This window comes from Periplaneta americana, chromosome 16 (genome assembly GCF_040183065.1).
Source record: "Periplaneta americana isolate PAMFEO1 chromosome 16, P.americana_PAMFEO1_priV1, whole genome shotgun sequence".
In the NCBI taxonomy this organism is placed as follows: Eukaryota; Metazoa; Arthropoda; class Insecta; order Blattodea; family Blattidae; genus Periplaneta; species Periplaneta americana.
This window is the reverse complement of record NC_091132.1, coordinates 155,287,635-155,310,579: the sequence shown is the minus strand read 5'-3', so window position 1 is coordinate 155,310,579 and position 22,945 is coordinate 155,287,635. Positions and strand designations below refer to the sequence as shown.

Below are 22,945 nucleotides of genomic sequence, written 5' to 3'. Positions count from 1 at the left end.
CATGAATTATAGTTTTGTTGGTTACGTCCTGAAGCGGTAGCACCACGTTGGGGCGCCAGAATCTGAAGCGGTTGGCCTTCGTTGGGCGCCAAAATCTGCGACGGTCGTCTGTCGTCGTCGTTGTTGCCCACGACGCCTTTCCTTGCCCTCGGCTGCCAGCTCCGTCGTATATGGAAAGTATCTCAAGGATGGCACGTCGATGTCAATAATTAACTATGTACACTGATTAATTTGGGCGCCAGCCTCCTCGAGATTACTCCGGTAGAGGATGAGGTCCCAGGTCAGCTGCAAAAACGGTCGGGACATGGGGTTTGGGAGACGTGCTCGTAGGTTGAAATGATGTAGGCGCACACCAGAAGTTGTTGGTAAGAACTATGAAAACGTTTATTATTATTAAGTGTTCGTTTCAGATTAGCAGAAATGCGCCTCCAAGTGTATAATATCTCGCTCTCACTTCCTACAAGTTGGTAGACTAATTTCTGAGCTCACGTAATTATATATTTTGTACTATAAAACACCAGTAATATAACGGAGAGTGTTAACTTGATGACAATTTATTCCGAATGTAATAATAATGATGAGAAAAGAATTCAGGCTTATAATATTGATACAACACACGACTTCTTACTAAACCCACTGAAAAATTCTAAGTCCGTAAATTGTTATCCTTCAGAGTTAGGTACGCCGAGAATATGTGGAGTGCAACCTCTCCGTACGCGTTGTATATGCCTTCTCCCCATCTGCCAAATCTACCCTCTACTTTCAACCACCAAGCATACAATTTCGCCCTCCTATCTATATATCACGTGTCTCTATCAAGAATCCTGATTGGCCATGATTACACTTACGTCACTTAAGACGCGTTCTTCAAAAATTGTTCGTTAACTAGAACATCCCCTTACTTCCGGCGTCCTGACAATTCTCTGACATATACCAGATCATCTCTTTTGGAACCTGGCTTGGCGTCATCTTGCTGACCACGCCTGGACACATGTTTCCTGTCCGCCTAGCTTCCCTTCGGCCTTCCTGTCCACCTGTTACTTCCGTCTCACATTCTGAAACTTACTTACACGCCCCATACTTACTATCCATATGAGAATATTAACACGAAATACTAATGTAATCAAAACCTCCTTATCCTATACGAGGAACCGTCTCAGTCCTTACTGCTGGGAGGTCTTCAATTCCCATGAAATCTGATTGCACTGTGAGTGTATGGGATGCTAATCAAGATACCAGAAATAAAGGTGAGCACTTGAATGGAAGATAAGTTAATAAAATAACGAAGTACAGTATGGTGCACCTGTTGAACATAGAAGTTGAGAGAAAAAAGAAGATGTGACAAAATTTTAGTCAAACTCTTTTGTTGGTATTTGCACAATGAGACAGATCTGCAGTGGTATAAAAGCTCTTCATCGATCCCGTGTCTAATATTACAGATGAAGAAGGAAATTCAATGTGAGATGTTTAGAAGACGATGGTTTTCACGTTTAAAGAAGCCCTGTGAAGGAATATTTGATCTATATAGTTTAATTAGGTCAAGTTGGTTTCAAAGCTACTTCATAAAATGACTGCAATAATCATTTGACAAGTATCTCCAATCAAACAGTACCAGTACTAGTATGTCCAGCATTCTGACAAACAATACCAACAATGTCCAACCTGTTGAATCAAAAGCAACTTTGTCCAAACATTTATATTAAATTTCTGAAATGACAATGGAATTTGATTTGAATACTTAGTTTTACTACATTCTGAACACATAAATATTCATAATTAAGCAGTAGGCCTACATAATTTTAACAGTGGTAAGATAATAAAATGTATTTATTGTTCATACCCTATAATCCGATTTCAAGGACAAAGTCTTTTTTGAATATTTGCTTCTCATGATATATATATACAGTATATATATGCTGTATATGACTTTCACATGTTAACTTGAACTAAGAATGTAATTTCTTCATTCGATGTTTTCACATCCAAAATATCTGGTCTTGGGGGTTTCGGGTAATAAAAGGATAGTGATGATGGTCCTTGACGAATGTAAGAAACTTACATTTAATTTCTCCTGATGCTTGGTTTTTATGCCAGTATACATTCAAGGCACTGTGGACCATCGTAGCTAACAGTGACAAATCCAGATTCAATTTATTCTACACCCACAGTCAAGCTATCTATTTTTGCATACTCTTTGGACTTTTTAGTGCAAGAAATAGAAGTTTTGTCTTCATTTTTCTTCAGAAGTTGGGATTACTGCATGAATTCTGTGAGTTCCAGTGACAGTCCTTTTATCGTAGAAACGTGTTGCCAGGCGAGGCTAAATATCATTGTACTCCTGGGTTGTGCAATATTCCAAATTGATGCTCGGAGGTTTTCTTGTGCAAAATCAAATAACTGCCGAGGTGCATTTGGATTGCTTGGTGCAGAAACCTCTCTTGTCCAATTATTGTGATTTTCCAGAAGGAAAAAATTAATTAATCTGAATGCAGAGTCAAAAATGGAAATGCACTTTAATCTATGTTTAGTGGATGGAAAGCACATGCTTTCTGTAAAGTGGGATGCTTCCTGTTATTTTGAGCTCCAAGATATAATGTATTAAACAGGTTGGACATGGGGGGTTTCTGTTTCAAAGACACACAATTCAGTGAGAAAGTACCGTACATTGTATGCAAAAATCATTGCAAAATTATACAGTTGTGTCCAATTATAAGTGGCATTATGTTTCTTGAGACATACCTATAATGGGTTTGGAATACAAATTTCCATGAAAGGATTGAATTTCTGGAGAGTGAGGAAGGTAAGGCTCTTTTTCAAATCGAATGTCTTTTTGTCACTTCAAAAGAGCAAGCTCATTTTGATGGAAAATCTGGAATTAGATGTTTTTCTGCAAGTCTGATAGTATGTTCCTGCAGTCCATCAATGACATTTCGAGCTTCGACAACACCAGGAGTTTGTTTGCAATAGGATTACTCCATAAACTCTGACATTGAAAAATTATGCTTCCTCTCACTAGGGACTTTTCTTCCTTGTGACTGCACAGATGGTACATTTTCTTCTAATGTGCTGGCCACCAAGATTTAGAATCGAGATTTTCTTCTTTATGGACCATGTATACTGTGGAAGCATTTTGAGAGGTAGGAGAGGTAATTAATTGTGAGTAATCCAGTGGCAAGTAGCCTGCACTCTGTATTTTTCCTACAGTTTTCACAACACTGAAATCCCTGTCAGAAAGCAGGTAGGTGTGTCCTCTGATGGGAGAATATCGATAGATTGAATAAAATCTTCCTTTCTAATTTATTTCATTCTAATTATTCTAAATTGTAACATCCATAAATAGAAAGTCTCCAGGGAATGTCCAGCAACAATGGAGCAAGATAGAAGAAACGTGCGAAATGTAGCCAACCTAACAATTTGAATAAAAATCCCCATGTTCAGGACACGAGGGAATTCTGCATCAAATGAAAATTTTAGCCAGTTGTTGCAACCACAGTTCAACTCGGACATGAGGGGTTTTGATACAGATCAATGCGTCTATACAAATAGTAGGCCTATCGGATAAACAACAAATCTCAAATGCTGCAAAAAATGGTCATGAGGGGATTCTGAACCAAGCAATTCATTTATTTGTTTTGATATGGTCATTCCAAACTTGCTTTTGCTTCTAATGTTTTAACCAACAAGTTAGAAAGAAAGATTCTTCTCGTTCTAAGGGTAGGTACACGTTGGAGCAACGATAAACGATAAAAGAAATGACCTAGCGACGCTTTGGTATTATCACAGTCTAATATATACAGTCGCGCAACTTCAACACTTTTTTTGCCAACATTCACGACACTAGCGCTCAAGCGGCAGGCAAGGCACTGGTCATAGGGTTGATACAGCCAGCATGTGCTTTAAAGGTATGCGAGATGTTATAATAACGTTTTAATCATGCGTCGGAATAAAGGCAATGTGTGCAATGACGAAAATTGCAGTAACAACAAGTTTAAATATCCGAATTTGTCGTTCTTCAGATTCCCTAAAGACCAAGAGAAAATCATAATTCAGTCATAACCTATAATCCACGCTGTAGGTAGCCTAGGTATTGTGTTCTATAAAACATTTATTAGTTATCAGTTACCTATTTGTATGTCAGGAAGGAGAGTTTAAATAAAAACAAAGTAAATACCTGTTACAGTATATTATTGTTTTGCAGAGATCATGTGTAAATGTGTAACCATTCCGATTTTGGATAATGTATCTACAGTTTTTAATGCAAGTAGTTCCATAATTTTTGTATTCGTGTTTTTTTTCTATATATATTTTTCAAAAGTTGAATGTTATATTGCATTCAAGTAGGGATTATGGTGTTAATTTTTCAAGAATTCATGGCGTATTATAATCCTTTTGCAAAATATTCACTTCTTGAATAAACCCAGACTGTGTCGATAAATTTCTGATGTGTTGATGTAGATTCATGTGACAGATGTATTAGGTTCTCAAGAAATAAAAGAGCCTTTTTAAATTTAATATAAAAAGCAATCTTTTCTGTAATAATTTGCATGACTGTTATTGGTGTTGATTTTACATTCCCAGTGATTATTTGAGCCGTTCAGAGCAGAAGTGATATAAGTCAAAATTAGGTAATGAGGTTTAAAGTAAAAATTCTGTAAAATATAACGCAAAGTAGCAATTAATATATCCTTCGTGCTATTCACTGACTACTAATAGTTTAAATAAATTCAATATTAACTGCTACTTTGCGCTGTATTTTACAGATTGTTTACTTTAACCCTCATTACCCATTTTTGACTTACACCACTTCTGCTCTGAAAATAAAATTAGGCCTACATTTTCTGAGTTAATTGAAGTTACAATTTTTTCAACAAAATTGTGTATTCATTTGTTCTCACCTACGTCATAATAACAGTAGGTGCATGTAAATTACGTGTTATATAGGTAGGGTAAGTTAAAATTAAGTTTATTTGTGAAAACTGGAAATGTAATGTAAAATGCGGTAAACTTTCCATAAAAATTTAAGCCATAATATCAGCACTATTAGCGACTCAAAATAATAATAATAAAAAAAATGAAAAAATAATGAACTTCATAAATCAATGTCTGTCAAATTAAGGTTTAAATCTTCCCCTTTTTTATTTTTAAGTTTACCTCAGCGGCCGAGGTTACCCCAATTTGCGGTATGGAAAATAGTTAATTTCTCAGGAAATAGGGAGAGGAGTTCACCACGCGATGTACCCTACGAGATATGTCCTACAATTTTGACTCTTCTCACAGGAAATATAGAGTTTCAATGGTTCATAAATATATTTAGGAATGAATTGAATTAACCGTCCACGTACAAACAATTATATTATTTCAAACCATGATACGTGATCAGGGCCATGATTCAGTTGTAAGGAGTAGAAAGAATTACGTTTATTCCCAGCTTCTGAAACTTGTAGATTAACTGCGTGTGAAATTCTTCTAAGATTCTAAAGTAAAATTAATAAGAACCATATACACTTACTGTATAGCATAAAAATATAAAATAAATTACGCAAAACCCGTTTTCTGATATGTTATCATATGTCGTGTGCACACTTTTAGCTTGCCTGCCGCTAGAGGGCTACTGTCGCGCCAGCTGTCAAATGTTGGCATATTTTATACGTATGAGTTGCGCGACTGTATGTTTTAGACTGTGGTATTATCAAAGAATCAAGGGTTCATATCGGAGCGACGAGGACGCGGGAAGCGAACATTTTGATTTATCAGTAGAAGATATTCTATACATCCACTTAATGAAAGAAGATATATAGGAAATATCAGCTGCTAGGTTCAAGTTTAATATACCTTAAATACGTACAAAATTGAACCCGTTTCTCATCCCAAAGGTAGTATAAATTCTTTGTGCTGTGATTGGTTATTATGATCACATAATGTATCACGAATGAATACACAACTGATCAATTTGCCAATATCTACAACAATTAATTTAATATGCCGAAAAAATAATAGTAAATCTATTAATATTCGGATATATTGATAACCACCGGTCATTATACAGATCAATATTATCTTAATCAGAGATTATATGAACGACAAGAGAAAAGAAAATGCAACTTATCGTTTTCGTCGCTTTTATCACAGTCTACTATATACAGTCGCGAAGCTTGAGGTGTTTTTTTTGCAAATCTCGTGATAAAGCGCTCCAAGCGGTTAGCAACTAGAAACAATAGACTGTCCATGGTCGACTTTGGTCTGTGTCGTATTTCTATCGAGTGATAGCTCGTTACGTATTTCACGTTGATGCTTGTGAAATGTTCGTTATTGATCGTAATGAAAATGTTAATGGCTAAAATATAATAATTGGAATAATAATATGGGACAAGGAGGAGACATTTGTAGTGCTATAAATTGTAGCAACAGTAAGAGAAAGAGGCCAGAGTTATCCTTTTTCCGATTTCCGAAAGATTCAGAAAGGTTCCTGGGTTTCCACAAGAATGCTGTGCAGAAAAAAAAAACTCTTAGTTTTGAAGTTCTTTGTGACTGTTAGAATACATTATATCCTTTAATTTCACAATGAAATGTTTCAGTCTAACCGAAAGGACATTAGATACTGGTTAAAGTTCTGTCACTTTAGCTGCTAAATTTCCAGAGAAATAAAGGTTAGGTCTACTTTTTTTTTTTTTTCAGAGGATGTATTTTTAATTGTAGTTATTAATTTTGTTATTTTATGTGTTATTTTACACGTAGAAAAATTAAGTTTGTTTTAATGAAATTTATTGATCACGTTTTATTTTCAATTCTGGTGGGATTATTATTGCTTAGGCCTACTTTTTTCTTCAAAGGATATGTTTTTAATTATAGCCGTTAATTTTGTTGTTATTTTTATTTGTTGCTTTACTAGAGACGTAGAAAAAGTAAGTCTGTTACAATAAAATTTATTGATCACGTTTTATTCCCAATTCTGGTGTGATTATTATTGCTTAACCTCATCCCACTTTATTAACTACGTAAGCCTACACTACAAGTACCGGTACACGTAAGTTACTCTATTAATTCATATTTCCATTATTATTGTTGTAAAGGGAAATGCAAATTAATATTTATTGGTTTCATAGTTAATTATTGCTATAATCTTGAATGAGTGACGCTATTATAGTAAATTTCAGTTCGTTTTGCACAAACAAAAATTATATTAGCTTATTTCTTGCAGGTATCTTCGAGTTTACGGTGGAATTTAATATTAAAATAATTAATTAACTTTATGCATGTAATATTTCAATAATGGAATGAAGGTGTTAATTTTTCCAAAAGAACACGACAACGAAAGTGTAACATATTTAGTCGTCTGCTAGGAGAGAGATCTGCGATGATGAGGCGATAGTAGCGATCCTAGTGGTGGGCAACTACCCATGTTTGCATTTTTACTACATATTGAGCTTCGCGACTGTATATAGTAGATTGTGCTTTTATCGTGTATCTTCGCTTTTATCGTTACTCCAATATGCACACCTCAATGACAATGCATGCTTCAATACTCTCTGATATAGCATCGCTGCTTCTTTTCTCGTTTATCGTCGCTCCAACTTGTACGTACCCTAACTCGTTGGTTTTAACAGCTGTTTCAAGACTTCTCACAGGCTGTACCAAAAAAATGCCACTCAGCATCAAGTCCAAAATCTTTTTTGCGTAAATAGATGTTACAAATGTTTTTTTTTTCTTTTTTTTTTATACTGATCTGACGAGCCATTCGAAAACTAAAATATAACTATACTCTTTAGGTTATCTACGAATATATACTTTCAGATCAGCAAATCAGAATTTTTTAGTAGAGATTAAATGAAACCGTATTTTATTTGAAATATTCAGAAATAAAGACATAACGGTACCTAATTTAGATATTTCTGTTGTAACAGATTACAAGTGGTTGGATTATGGACTGACTGTTGTTCCAATGATGGGACTGAAATTCATCCTGAAGAATGAAGGAATAATTTTCAGCAAAGTCACAGTTGATAGCAACTTCTCCTACCATCAAGTCTATTTTCTTATAATTGTTAAATTCCTTTTACATGTTAGCAATATTTCTTCAGGTCTTTAATAAATTCCTCAATGTAGTCATCATTTTTAACACCTAACAGATATCTACAGATATTATGTAAGGTTGTCATTCCATTGCCAAATTTGTGATGAAGCAAATCCTCACGAGCACCTATCCCAGGACGCTCTTTACACACATTCATATATCAAAAGGTGCAACGTGCTTTGCACATTATTTTGTATAGATAGGGTTAGTAATTTTGTAAGGGCTTATCATTTCCATCTAAAACAAATGTGTTCATTTTAGATCCATTCATTAACTTGGTATTCTTATGATTGGTACAGACGCAAACTGTATGGGTTCCACTTTTTCTAAGATACAATTTTTGTGCTTTAAAGCATAAAATTTTCAAAAACCATTACGATATCCGGTACTGTACTCCAACCAGGAGAAAGTCTCAGGGGAATGAGACGCAGCGGGGTAATGCTGTGAATGAATGTTGATGTCAAAGTCACACACGTGGGTACACGCATCTCCATTGGCTAACTCTCAAAGCATCAATGATAACACTGATACATACATACTTATACTACCCTAGTTACAAAATCAGATCACGGTTGATCTCCTGGTCTTTTAATCCCTACATACAGGAAATAAAATATGCAGGAGAGCGCATGTTTTTTAAACTGACGTTATAACGGTAATATTATCTATCTACTTCGTTTCAATATATGACGCAATAGTAAGCACATTCCGTTCACGGTTAATCTCCTGGTTGGTGAACAGTATAGTCTTCTTTAAACATTTTACATGTTTCATTCAGATTCCCTAACACTAACCCATTATTTTCTTTTCTAACTGAATTACTGCTAGATTACTTTTTAGTCCAACAATTTTAACACTAACACTATGCAATAAACGTTAAGTATGTTTTATAATGCCAGCTTTCTCTTCTGAACTTAGCCCATTCACTAAAGAATAACCTACGGAGATCTTCCAGTTCACATTGACGCCTATAACCATTACAACAAAAGCCTCTTTAGCTTCTATGTAGTCCCTATTTTCTATTGCAAACCCCCTGTCAATATAACCGACAAACTGCCTTCCATCCCAATCAACCCTTGAATGGCAATAACTGGAGTTCGTGAGAAAGTTTTGCCCTTTCAGATATTACTGAAAATGCCTCCTTGCAAATCCTGGCTTTCTCTCAGCTGAATTATACCAAATTATTGTATTTCTCATGGAGTCGAAAATTACATTAAAAAGCAAACGAACACTGTTTTGCAGAAAACAACTAGAAATCTCATGATGAAGTTTTGATTTGATTAGATCTTTATTAACCGACAGAATGATAAGCATTCATGGCATCGTCAGTGTACAAGAAAAATGACATAACATACAATATCTATAATATAAATAAACTTAATTCTAAATAAGCTTCAAATGCATAATTACAATTTCTTTAATTATATATTGAAAGTGAAAAACACTGCGGATTATACAAGCTAGATTATATTACAGTACAACTTAATACTAAATGACATGCAAAAAGAAAAAGAAAAAAAAACATTCTTAAATAGACAAACTCGAACTTCAGTCTCTTCTCTATTTCATTTTGCCAGTCTTGACTTAACTCTGGGCTACCTGGAACATAAAATGATCAAGGGGAATATCAAGGAGTGAATGTGTTAGGTCTAATGTTTTAAGTTAGCTTCTAATATCCAGATTTCGCACGGGAAAAACGTAGCAACTCTGCTGATAACAGAAACACGATATTATAGCGGTTTCTTCCCTACAAATGGCTATTTTCTGCTGCCTGAATTTGGGAACATATTTCTCACTTCTCCGCTATGACGTAGTAGGGGCTCGAACATAACATGAGTCTATACCAACCCTGGATCATAAGCTTGAAATGGTGGAACTACGAAGGTGTAAGCATGGCCGTCAAATTACATAGTTCATCTCTTTTCTGGTATGGGTATTTTTATCAGCTGTTTTATTGATATTATTACGATTACAAATTGTTTCGTGTTGTTTTGAATATTTCTAAAGTGTAGTCAAGTTCAGCAGATGTTATTTTTTATATAAATAAGCTAATGATCTGTTCGGCTCAACTGTAGAATATGTCCGTTGATATGTCCAGATGAAGGAGTGCGAACATCCTTCTTCATAAAAGAAAGAATGTGGAAATAAAATGTTCAGTCCATGTCACAACCGTAACACTTTTAATAAATATTTACAGTGAAATGTTCATTGGTATAATAATCTGCTAATACTCCTGTTACCTCCACATCCATTCTAAACCGTTTACGTATGACCGAATCCGATAGTAGCAATTGAATATTTGGCGATTGGTGGTAATTCGCGGAGGATTTATGGGGCAAAGGTGTAGTTGATGTCATATCCGTCGCACCCATTTCAAGGATATTTGCCTGGAATGCTGCTCCTCTCTTTTTATCTTCTCAAGTCTGTAGTTATTGAAACTTTTGTAATGTCACCGAAGTTTTGTTAGTATGACTGGTAACACGAATATGCATAAGCGGATTATAAAGCGAACTACCTCAGCGCTAGTTAAAACGAAGATTGAATGTTACGAGCGTTACATAATAAGGCCCAAAAAAAAAATAAATAAATAAAAAAAAAAAAAAATAATAATAATAATAATAATAATAATAATAATAATAAAATGCAAGCCATTACCTAATGATGAAAATGTAACAATAAAATTCTATTAGACAAATCTCAGGCGTATTTATTCAAAAATTGGAATTTTGTGATTCTACTGTTATAATTTATACTTCAATTAGGGCTATTATGCACATATATATATATATATATATATATATATATATATATATATATATATATATATATATACATATATATGTTTTTTTTTTCAGTGATCACGGTATTCTTGATCGTAGTGGAAACTGTTCATACCCTGGAACCGGGTATTCTACCTTGTGACGGGAGAGAGAGGTTATTGCTAATAAAATTGTGGTTCATTTTCATTTTAATTTTCAACTGGAGCGGTAAAAAAATTGGCACGTAACTGGATCAGATGCTCCCAGTAACCCGTCTTCTCCTTTGTAAGGCTATTGCCTCAAATATATCGAAAGTAAGGTTTTTGAAGTGTGGATAGATACTAGTACAGTAAGTATAAATAGTTACAAGTGAAACAAATGTACCTTGTTACATTAATAAGAGTAAAATATCCTATATAGGACATATTTCCATGTGAATCTTTTTATAAATCGTAACTTGATTGGATAAGAAGAACAAGACAATAGTATCCTATGAAACACAAACATTATGATTACTTGTCTTGTGAAACTGTGTCATCAAAAGAAAGGACACAATTTTTGCAGGTTGTTTCAAGACCCTGACAAACAAGTTTTCTTCACTTTTTACAGTTGTGAAATTTTCTGTCTTCTTTCGTTAGGCAAATATAACAACTTTCACTATTAAAATTTTCTGCGGATGATTGTTTCATGCTGGTTTATAAGATGAATGTCTTGTTTATAGTTTATTGGTTACACTACTTGAGGGAGGAGGGGCTTGCGACAGGAAAAGTTTGGCTGTTGCGCATGCGCGGACTTCTCATACAGTGGCAGCGTGATCCTTACCTGGATTTATTTTCTGCGAACATTCCAGATAAAATCCGGTTATATATCTTTAATATACGAAGGTTAAGTTTGGTTAGTTTAGGTTCTTATTAACCAAGTCTCACAGCCAAGATCGCCCTGTTGCGATCTGTACGTGTAATGTGGCACTATATAAGCTAGTAGGTCTACACAAAATGTAGTCAACAGAAAATTAAGGATACATTGTTGTAACAATTGTATAACGTTAACTTCTGTAACTTCATTAACGTTATTTGCTTTACTGCGTTAATATTATAAAAATTACTTGGCTAATGAGTTTCAACATGGTTTATAGAAAAACCGAGAAACATCAGAGTTAAAGAAGACCACCAGAATAAAGAGAGTTTTCTCTTGTTAGGTCGTGGAAGAATTGAGGGGGTCAGCGCAACAGTGGTCTAAGCCACTTTAAAAAAATGTAGAAAAATCAAGTTAAAATAATATAATTGTGGTTTTTCCTAGAATTCGAAAAATCAAATTTTGTTGATAGTGGTGTGTTGTGTGATGCTTAGTCAACTTAACTACTATGTTATATAATCTTTTATCAAGAAGTTTTGGATATGTTATAGATTTTATGATGATCTTACAACACTTTTTCTGGGTTAGACCATTGTTACACTGAAATTTGTTCGCGTGTAAGAAAACATAAGAAATTTGTTGAAATAAATGTTGGGCGTTTTACACGTAATGAAGCACTGCATAATTCTAACAGTTTCGTGTAAGTTTTACAATGAGCTTTTCATAATTTTCAATTATTGAGGAGCTCAGTACCAGAGGGATTAATCCCAAATGTATTGCATAATTTTTGTGGCTTTTAGATAGCTCACGCTATATTTTTATCTGCTTTAAACATTTCTAAAAAAGGGAGTATCCCACCTGTCATCTACATCCAGTGAAGCTATAGAAATTCATTCTTGTAGAGTGAAATTATTTTTCTCAGATTTTGTCATTTGTGGGATACAGTAGTCCTTTGACAATATGCTCATTATTATTATTATTATTATTATTATTATTATTATTATTATTATTATTATTATTATCATCATCATCATCATCATCATCATCATCATCATCATCATCATCATCATCCTATACATAATCAAGTAAATCAAAGAGGCCTTCTTCATCCTCCACATTTTCTATTTGAGCTTCCCCAGTCCTACTTTCAGAAATAACACTACTATATAATGGATGATGAAGCGCAGAACATATTTCGAAAGGTCACAAAATAATATTCTTAGCTTTATTTGGATTTAATGGCCTTCGTTTGTAATATTTTTGTGTCAAGTTCACATGTTGTAGATCAAGAGTGTGTTTATCTTTTATCTTTAGTCCGTTAACAATATTTACATAACTATTCATGTAACTTGATACTGACTTCTCATTGGCTGTTTGGGGTTGGACCAACTTTGCACTCAAACACAAAGGATATTCTTTTAGGGGAAATATTACATGCTTCGCAACAAGCTATATAATGGTGAATTGGCCTTTTCCATTTCGTAGGAAGATATTTTACGTCAAAATCAACAGATTGCGTCAATATTTAATTTTTCGTATTGGGGAGGCTTAGATCACTGTTGCGCTAACCCTCTCAATTGAACATACAATTTCTGAAGGAGGCAAGCTTTAAGCCGACAAACAATGAAATTGTAGAACAAAATACTTCAGTAATTGAGAGAATTATCGAAGTTGTGTGCTTCTTAGGTAAGCAAGAGCTTGAAGATGAACAGCAACAACAAAGGGAATTATTTTGATTTATTATTGGTATTTCTCTCCAGAGAAGAACAGTTTGTACGTGATCATTTGCAGTGCTCTTCCGACTTTAAAGTTACGTCAAGTGCATGTGACTGTACAAATGGAAACGCGTTTTGGATATGTTGATAAGATTAAATGTGTTGAATTACTAGATCAAAATAACTTTGTGGGATATAAACTAAATTTCTCTGTTACTAAATTAAATAATCTTCTATCTACATATCCATTTTTCAACAAAGAACGATTAGAAAATGAATTAAAGAATATTTACGTAGATGAAGAAAAGCATTTACTCCCTGCAGACCTGAAATTAATAATTACCCCGTAGTCGGTCTTGGCATTCGCCATTACTACAGCTTCCTCCAAAAGAAGTATAAGCACATTGAAAAGGGTAAAAAAATTATCTGAGCGAAGCAAGTGGATTTAGCTGGAAAATCTAAGACCTCGAGTGACATTTATTAGGACTATTTCGTGAATAAAATAAAAATGTAAATAATATATTCCTAAAATTCGATGACAAAATGTTAATAATTGTATATTTACGAATACTTAACCTATTCAGACATTGTGAAGTTGAAATAGATGAATATCGACTATTTGTAATAAAGAAATTCGATGTTGTTATTCAGTAATACCAATTGTTTTATATCATTCACAAAGTACAAATTTTATAGGCTACAATTATAGGTTAAGTTACCTGTGGGAGCAGACCAATGTTAGCTGTGCCTTATTTCGACCGTTACTCGTGCTACAGGAAAGCATTTTTGATAGCTCGACAAACGCATTCTCGCTGTAGTGTGTAATGGAACTAAAGCTTCATCTACACAGTTCAATATTCCAATCGCGTATGCGTGCAATCTGGGAAGAATATTGAAAGAATCAAGTTTAAAAGGTACGTTCAATTAAGATAATGAAGATATTGTGTCTACATGGTGCGCCGTTTTGAACGTCGTCTTCACTGCGTAAATATATTAATTAATATTAAATATCAATCTTGCATTCATTGCTTTAAAGTTGGAAGAAAAGTTTAACCGTGTAGTTGGATCCTAATGTATTCATGATCATCAATTTACGGGGAAACAGTTGGCGGCAACGACTAAACAAAAGAACGACCACGCGATAAATTGATAGCGATAAATCTAGCTGCGAAAATTATCGCAGTGTCTGACTGTGATTGGTTGGAATTCAAAATTTCATTACACTTCATCGGTCGAAAATGGAATGACATCATATAAACGAAATAGTCTTCGGAATTCAGTGAAAAATTATAAAATAAGTTCTCTCAGTGCAGTCGCCATTGAAAAGAAACTGGTTAATCAATTTGCAATTGTTCAGACTTTCAAGGAACAAGTAACTGACATTTTTGCAACCAAGAAGAAACGACACCTGGACCTGCTGTTTAAAATATTTATTTACCATATTGGCCCGAATATAAGCCGCATTTCTTTTATCCAATTTTCAATTGCAAACAATCAGGGTACGGCTTACATTCTCTGTCTACGCTCTTACATACCATGTGCTGTTTAAAAGTAATGGTATGCTCATTTGAAACAATACAGCTACCATCTGTAAGCGAAACTGGCGGCATTTTATAACGCAACAATGCGAACTTTTAACTGGTGTTAAAATTGTGTTTAAATTATTGTCTCATAAGCTTGTATATTTCAGCTCAGTTTCAGTAAGAAGTTGGGTACTGATAAGAAAGCCTGTTTCACGCCGATATGAATGATCATTTAGACGGCGTAGTATCATAACTATACTGAAGCTTCGATCTTGCAGTTTGTGTTGTGCAAAATCACAACCAACAGAGAGGCTGGAGGAAAGTATGGATTGGACGAATCTAATGTGCGACGTTATATTGATTCAGAAGAAAAATTAAAAAATAAAAAAAAAAAAAAACAGTTTCAACGAGAAAATCCTTCAGGGGATCGAAATGTGCAAATATCCGGAACTTGAATCTTGGATACTGTACTACGTGCAAGATAAGAGGAAAGATGGGATGCCTATCTCACTAGAAATAACCCAACTGAAGAAAATTATGAGAGTGATGAAGTAAATACTGACAGTGAATGAGACAATAATGGTAATGCCAGTGTTTTGTACCATACATTAGGAAAAAATGTTTACATGTAAGTAAAAAAAAAATTAATGTTTCTTCCCTTAATCTGGTGCATAAACTTTTTCTCTTTTTCCATTCGAATATTAAGGGTGCGGCTTATACCCGGGGGTGGCTTATTTTGGGGCCACTGCGGTATTTATTCTGGTACAATTAAGGCCATGAGGCCTCCTCTTTTACACTACCAAAAGTGAAATATACAATATAACAATAACAAAAGCAGTAATATTAGTAGTACGTACTTAAATATAAAATCATTATCATTAACGTGCTTACATGTAATGAGATATAGACTGAACGTGACACATAATTAAATAATTTACCAGTTATATCCTAATTCTACTTCATAAATGACACTCGGGAGGAAATTAAACACAGAATAAATAAGGGAATTGCCTGTTATTATTCGGTTAAGAAGCTTTTGTCATCCAGTCTGGTCTCAAGAAAGCTGAAAGTTAGAATTTATAAAACACTTACATTACTGGTTGCTCTGCACGTTTGTGAAACTTGGACTCTCACTTTGAGAGGAACAAAGGTTAAGGGTATTGGAGAATAAGGTTATTAGGAAAATATTCAGGGCTAAGAAGGATGAAGTTACAACTTAGAACTGCACGCATTGTATTCTTCACCTGACATAATAATTGGGAACATTAAATCCAAACATTTAAGATGGACAGGGCATGTAACACATATGGGCGAACCCAGAAATGTATATAGAGTGTTAGTTGGGTAGTAGAGCTTTGGGGAGGCCGAGACGTAGATGGGAGGATAATATTAAAATGAATTTGAAGGAGATGGGATGTGATTGTAGAGATTGGATTAATCTTGCTCAGGATAGGGACCGATGGTGGGCTTATGTGAGGGCAGCAGTGAGCCTCTGGGTTCCTTAAAAGCCATAAATAGGTAGTAATTCTACTTTGTAATAGGCCTAAATGACAAACACACAGAATAACATATAAAAATCGTCTAGCACAAAGAAATTGCATGTAAAAGTATGTAATGCTTAATTTAAATTGATTAACCTGATATGACGAGGTAAGGAGTTCCATAGGCGACAAACTGACATGCTGAAAGAAGATGAATAGGAAGAGATACGATGACAAGGAATGGATAATAAAACCTGATGTTGAGTCTTTAACATTGTAAGATATTCAAAGCGTTTCTCAGATATTTTGGTGCAGAAGTGAGTAATATTCTAAACAGAACAGATAAGGAATGTGTTGTTCTTTGGTCCTTTAGGCGGATCCATGAAATAGCTTCAAACATGGCGTTATATGGTCAAATCTACGAGTATAGCAGATGAAGCAGACACACATTATGAACAAGTTGTAGTTTTTCACTTAAACTGACGGTTATATTTGTCAAGAGACATTCGCCGTAATCAAATTGGAGCATCACTAGTGATTGAACGATCTTTTTTATGGAAAGAGGCATACAATATCGCAAATGATTTAGAGAGGGGAGCAATGAAAATACTTTCTTACAAATGTGGGCTATTTGACTATTCCAATTTAGATCTCTGTCCATTAATAATCCAAGATTTTGTGTAGTGCCGCTATACTTAATAAACAACACATTTATTGATAGTTTTGGTATGGTTTTTTCGTTAATTGTTTTGAGCAAGCGCTGATATCCAATTACTTTTCTCGCGATTTTCCTGTGTTTAATCTCAATTCAAACTTTTGATTCCATAGATAGATAGACAGACAGACAGACAGAGTTTAAGTCTTCAGTCAATGTAAGATAAGAAGATTTTTTCAGCCTACCCAATATTTACACCTTAGCTTCGCCACTGACTAATGTTCTGACAAAATGGCTGCTAAGATGGCTGTTAGAAGATAAAAAGGGAATGGCCGCATTGTTCACACGTTTTCAATGTCATCTATGTGTCAGACCACGAACTTTTCAAACGCACCTCGTATTGTAACCACTGAGCATAAGCCTCTTTCAGCAGCTTATATACTGCAGATATGTCAACACTTAAATGTCTGTTACAGTCACAATGGATGTAATCAAGAAGGAACCTGAAGTGGACCCTCTGGCTTTGCAATGGAGTGACGAGACTGATAGAGCTGAGAAGAAGCCCTTGTCAAAGGTAAATTGAAAGTCACTAGTTGTAATTTATATGTGCGATGTGTTTAACATTGTAGAATATGACATGAAGTTTTATGGCCCAGTTTATAATTAGAAGACTTTGAATATGTGTCGTCGATTTGCAAAAGAGGACATGTACAAAATCATAAAGTGTTGGAAAATCGCAAAAACTATAACTAAGTTAACAAATTAAAATGTTCATATATTTTTTTCTAATTAGATCACTATGGATGCACGCATTCAGGATTCATTAACACTTAAATTTTTTAAGTCTGTTATGGTTCTTTTGCGATTTTACAACACTTTGTTATTTTGGACGTGTCCTCTTTTGCAAATCGACGACAGATATAGTCTAAAAAATATCAGATCTGGAGTTGTTTGTCAGGTTTGCTTTCATGTCACATTACATGCTTTTGTTATACTCCATAGCATTTTAAGAGCTGATGATGGGCGCTGGTTTAAACTGAGTTTTAAGATAAGCTTCAATCAGAATGCTTTTCATAAATCCTCTTATATTTTAATGTCTTCTATTTTTTAATGTATATAGCAGGGGTCGTCAGCACAGGGGCTAGCTTCTCTTGCCCGCGGAAAACGCAGTACACCATGGTGCTCTCGTAGCTGCTAGCGGGTATGCTGTCTATTTCTCCCTGCTGCACGACGGTGCACACGGGATGGCACCGCGTACCCATTGCACATTTCAGCGAGTGCTGACGACCACTGGTATATAGTACTTAAGATCAGAAAGTTCAATTCTATTACAACTGAGTAACTACTTGCATGTCTCTCAAATACATGCGGTAGGGCATATATACCTCCAGAATAGCAAAACAAACATATATGAAACTTTCTAGTAATTAATTAAGATTAGCAGATGTTCCAAATCAGTTACCATTTTTCACTTGATGGTCAGGTGTGTGGTCTACATGCAATAAATAATACCAAATGCAGCCAATTATTTACAAATAAAACAATAGCAATAATAAAGTATAAAACACTGTTTGATAGTATATGTATTAGTGTTCAGCTTCTATTATTGAAGAGCAGTTGATTTGCATTACTGTGTTAGTGTGTTGGCGAGGAATAAATAGTTTGACGCCAGAACTTGTATTTGGCAAGCATGGGAATTTTTTGAAACGGATAATTGAAGAGAAAAAAACCGATAATAAATAAGTGGAGTTCAAAAAATTGTGAAAAATGCAATAATGAAGAAACAACTATTCGGTATATATATAGTTCGTGAATAAAAGTGATCATAAGAACGCAGATATAATAATTATTTGTTTTCCTTGAATTTATATGGTATTGAATAACAACCTATCATGTTATCATTGATTCTGTTTAAAATATTACCCTATGTTGATATTGCGAGATGGCATCTTTAAGTTTCAGTAGGGTTATTGGATGTGACAGGAAAACTCGTTTTTTAAGGTAACCCCACAACCAAAAGTTGGGCGTATTGAAATCTGGAGATCGCGCAGGCCACATTGTTGGAAAATGCCTACTCAATTACACGTGTTAACTCCACCATTAATTTTTACTACGTTATTTTACGACGTTCCATCGACATCTTAGGTTATTTAGCGTCTGAATGAGATGACAGTGATAATGCCGGTGATATGAGTCAGAGGCCCAGCACCAAAAGTTACCCAGCATTTGCTCATATTGTGTTGAGGGAAAATCCCGGAAAAAACCTGAACCAGATAATTTGCCCCGACCGGGAATCGAACTCGGGCCACCTGATTTCCCGGCTAGACGCCCTAAGACAGGAAGGTGGAAGATGGAATAAGACAGGCTGTTACAGTAAACGGGGAGCGCTACTACAGCATGTTATAGAACTTCGTCATCTCTAGACTGAGGAATTACGATATGGAAAGCATGATCTTCATGCAAGATGTGATCCTCCTCACTCTTTATCCCTGCAAAACAATTAATTACGGAGATGTTTGGCGATCGTGTCATTAGTGGGCAATTTCCAACAATGTAGCCTCCACGATCTCCAGATTAGAATCCTGCCGACTTTTGGTTGTGGGGTTACGTTAAAGAAAGAGTTTTCCTGTCACATCCAACAACCCTACTGCAACTGAAAGATGCTATCTCACAAGAAATTTCCAATATTCTAAGACATTATCTGCAAAATGCTGTGCATGGTTTCGCAGACAGAATGCTGTACGTTGAACAAGAGAACGGCGAACATCTTCTCAATATTTTGTAAACCCCGTTGTTTGTCCAACACTGTGATGTGTTTGTTTTTTCCCTATCTCAAATATTATTATATTTATAGTGGTTTAATATGTGAACTGATTTTTGAAATACCCTATACATGTACTAGGAGGTAGTGAGAAGGGGACAGTAGCAGTAAGTACTACCTGTGCCAGCATTCAATATTCGATACTCCTTGCACTATAAAACACTGACAAATGATCAGACTTGAAGATAACTGATGTTTCTTGCAGAGTATACCGCTATTGTCACTGTGAAGATAATAGTTCTCAAACTTTACACCAGCAATGATATTTGACCCTGATTGTACGTACATGCATACATACAGGATCATAATAAACAACATGGACACAATTTCACTGAGTATAGAAGGATCCTAATCAAGAACTATAGATATGGAATCCATATTCACTCAAGTGAAATGTATACAGTACAGAGATTAATTTAATTGCGGTTTGGTTCTTATTAATTTTTTAATTGAACGGGTTACATTAGCTTCTTGTCTATGTAGATGACATGAATAAGTTAGGACAAAATCCACAAACGATTAGGGAAAATACGGAAATTTTTACTTGAAGTAAGGAAAGCCATAGGTGTTGAAGTACATCCCGAAAAGACGAAGTATATGAGTTTGTTTCGTGACCAGAAATGGAAATATAAAAATTGGATATTTATCTTGGAGCAACAGTAAGAAATGTGAATGACACTCGGGAGGAAATTAAACACAGAATAAATATGGGAAATGCGTGTTATTATTGGTTGAGAAGCTTTTATCTAGCCTGCTGTCAAAAAATCTGAAAGTTAGAATTTATAAAACAGTTATATATTCTTTTTATTTTCTTTTAGTAGGTTATTTTACTACGCTTTATCAACATCTTAGGTTATTTAGCGTCTGAATGAGATGAAGGTGATAATGCCGGTGAAATGAGTCTGGGATCCAGCACCTAAAGTTACTCATCATTTTGAATCTTGCTTACAATACTTTTAGTGCTGCTTATGATTAGGTTTTCTCCAGAGTGGTTGTTTGCGCGCTTTCAATCGGAGACCTCCTGTTACCTCCGATTGATGCCGCGCAGGTTGTATATGTGCTGTGGCGCAGAAACACACTTTCCGCGGAGCATTCCTTTAATCGGATCATGTAGTGATTCGAGTTGGCTGACATCCGCATATCATTTAAAATAAGTTGTAATTTGTTGTTGTTTATTCTCTCTTTTATGTTAATCTCTCTCTCTTTCTTCGGTTTTTTTTTTTTTTTTTTTTTGTGCTACGTTAGCTGACAAATTTTTTTTCTAGTTTTGAAATTCATAGGATATGTGGAAAGGCGTATTAGTTTTATGTCATTGATCAATTTAATAACATTCAATCTAACTGCAAAACTAACGCAGAAGTAAAGCTTTTCAGTAGCTAATGTAAACATTTATACTGTAGTTCTCCTAGAAACTCTCGTTTAATCGCAAGCAGTGTTTGTCAATTATTATTCCAATCGGTTTAGTTTAACGTAAAATATATTAAGGGAGCTTCAGAATGGAACAAAAGAAACGTGGGCTATCAATGGGTTAAAGTTTACTGTCCAACATAATTTATTCAGATTCTTCACCGGACATTATCGTGATTATTGTGTTAAAGGATGTCAGTAATTGAACTTTCTCTTCTGAAACGCGCCATTCTTTCTCTGTAATAAAAATATATAAGCGGATATAAACTGAAAGATAATTGTAATTATATTATTACCACATGTTTTTTTAGTTTCATTCAGGAACTCAATATTTTAATCCAAACAGTAAAATATAATTCACGTTGTCTAAACAGGAAAATATAACTCAAGTCGTCTTTTAAGTATTTTATATGTTTTTTATTGCCTCGAAAGTTACGTTTTAGAGAAAATTCAAGACTTTTTCCTATATTGTGGGCCTTTGGGAACAATAGCACTAAAATAATTTAAAAAGAAATCGTATCAAATGTTTTGGTAATTGTTTTTGTCGGCGCTTTCATCAAGTTCGCGATTGTGCGATCGCTTCAAATTGTCTAACAAATTCGAAGTTCCACCACCCTTAGAGTAAATCCGCCCACAAAGTTTACATTGTGCGACTTTATTATTACCTTCAACTAAATTAAAGAATTTCCATGTGATGGATATCCAATTTGGTGCCATTTTATTCCACTCGCAACTACCGTCAGTCCGTACGCGCCAGTCGTTCTTGAGCTGTCGCTTCGCTCTGAACCACCGCATCCCTCCGTATGTCCCCTATTCCATCTATGGTAGTACCGGAGATCATCGGTGGAGAGCTTTATTCGTAATCTCCGATTCTGCCGCGATAGTAGTCACTCCGATGAACAGCACTGACTACTTTTAACACTTGAATATAACACTAGTCTACAAATTTTAACTTTGAAAATTGTGCCGAAATGAAACATTGTTACTATCCACATATTTGCCATGCTGAATCCAAAAATGGAACCCATTTTTCAGCAGCACCCTCAGATTTTCAGTTATTACCCTTATTACACTTCTGAAAAGTTCGATACTAACTAAGCAGTTCCACATTTTTAATATCTAATGCAGAATGCACAAACATAGTCTTCCGCTATTATAGTGGTGTTAGCACTAAAAATAAAGTATCCTTCATGTTATAATGATGTAAATGACTATTTACATTTATGTAGTGGAAGACAGGCATCGCTTTAAAACACTTTTTTGTGTATGTTGTAGTATTCTCTCTTCGTATGAACCAGCAGTAATCACTCATCATAGATTGATCCCATCTCCCTTTATAACGCTGTTCCATCTGTAAAATGTCTTGATGAAAGCATTCCCTTTGTTTGTCACGCACTGCACCCAAGTTTTTAGAAAAGAAATCTAAATGAGACTGTAGGAAGTGAATTTGACAGACATTCTGTATCCAAAATTCTTATAATTTTGAAAAAGATTATGAACTAGTTCGTCATGATTTTCTTCCTTCCTGTTGCCGAGGGACCCATTCACAACACTTTTAAATGAGTCCCATGCTGCACTTTCGTTTGGAGTTAATTTTTTTCTAAAAAAATTGGTCACCCATCACTTTTTTAATCTGAAGTCCAATGAATATTCATTCT

At 34.8% G+C, this 22,945-nt stretch overlaps 1 protein-coding gene across 2 annotated transcripts in view; it reads left to right on the top strand.

Moving 5' to 3' along the window:
* Positions 1–10,990: 10,990 nt before the first annotated feature.
* LOC138691496 (zinc finger protein 431-like) overlaps positions 10,991–22,945 on the top strand; it is a 43,149-nt gene continuing 31,194 nt past the window's right edge. Inside the window, exons 1-2 of one of the 2 annotated variants that reach the window (XM_069813471.1) lie at positions 10,991–11,144; positions 17,536–17,633. In XM_069813471.1, the coding sequence (XP_069669572.1) occupies positions 17,541–17,633 (93 nt within the window). In that variant the 5' untranslated portion in view covers positions 10,991–11,144; positions 17,536–17,540. Of the gene's footprint in view, positions 11,180–17,535; positions 17,634–22,945 lie in introns of both variants that reach the window. The other variant, XM_069813472.1, reaches the window with a different exon arrangement.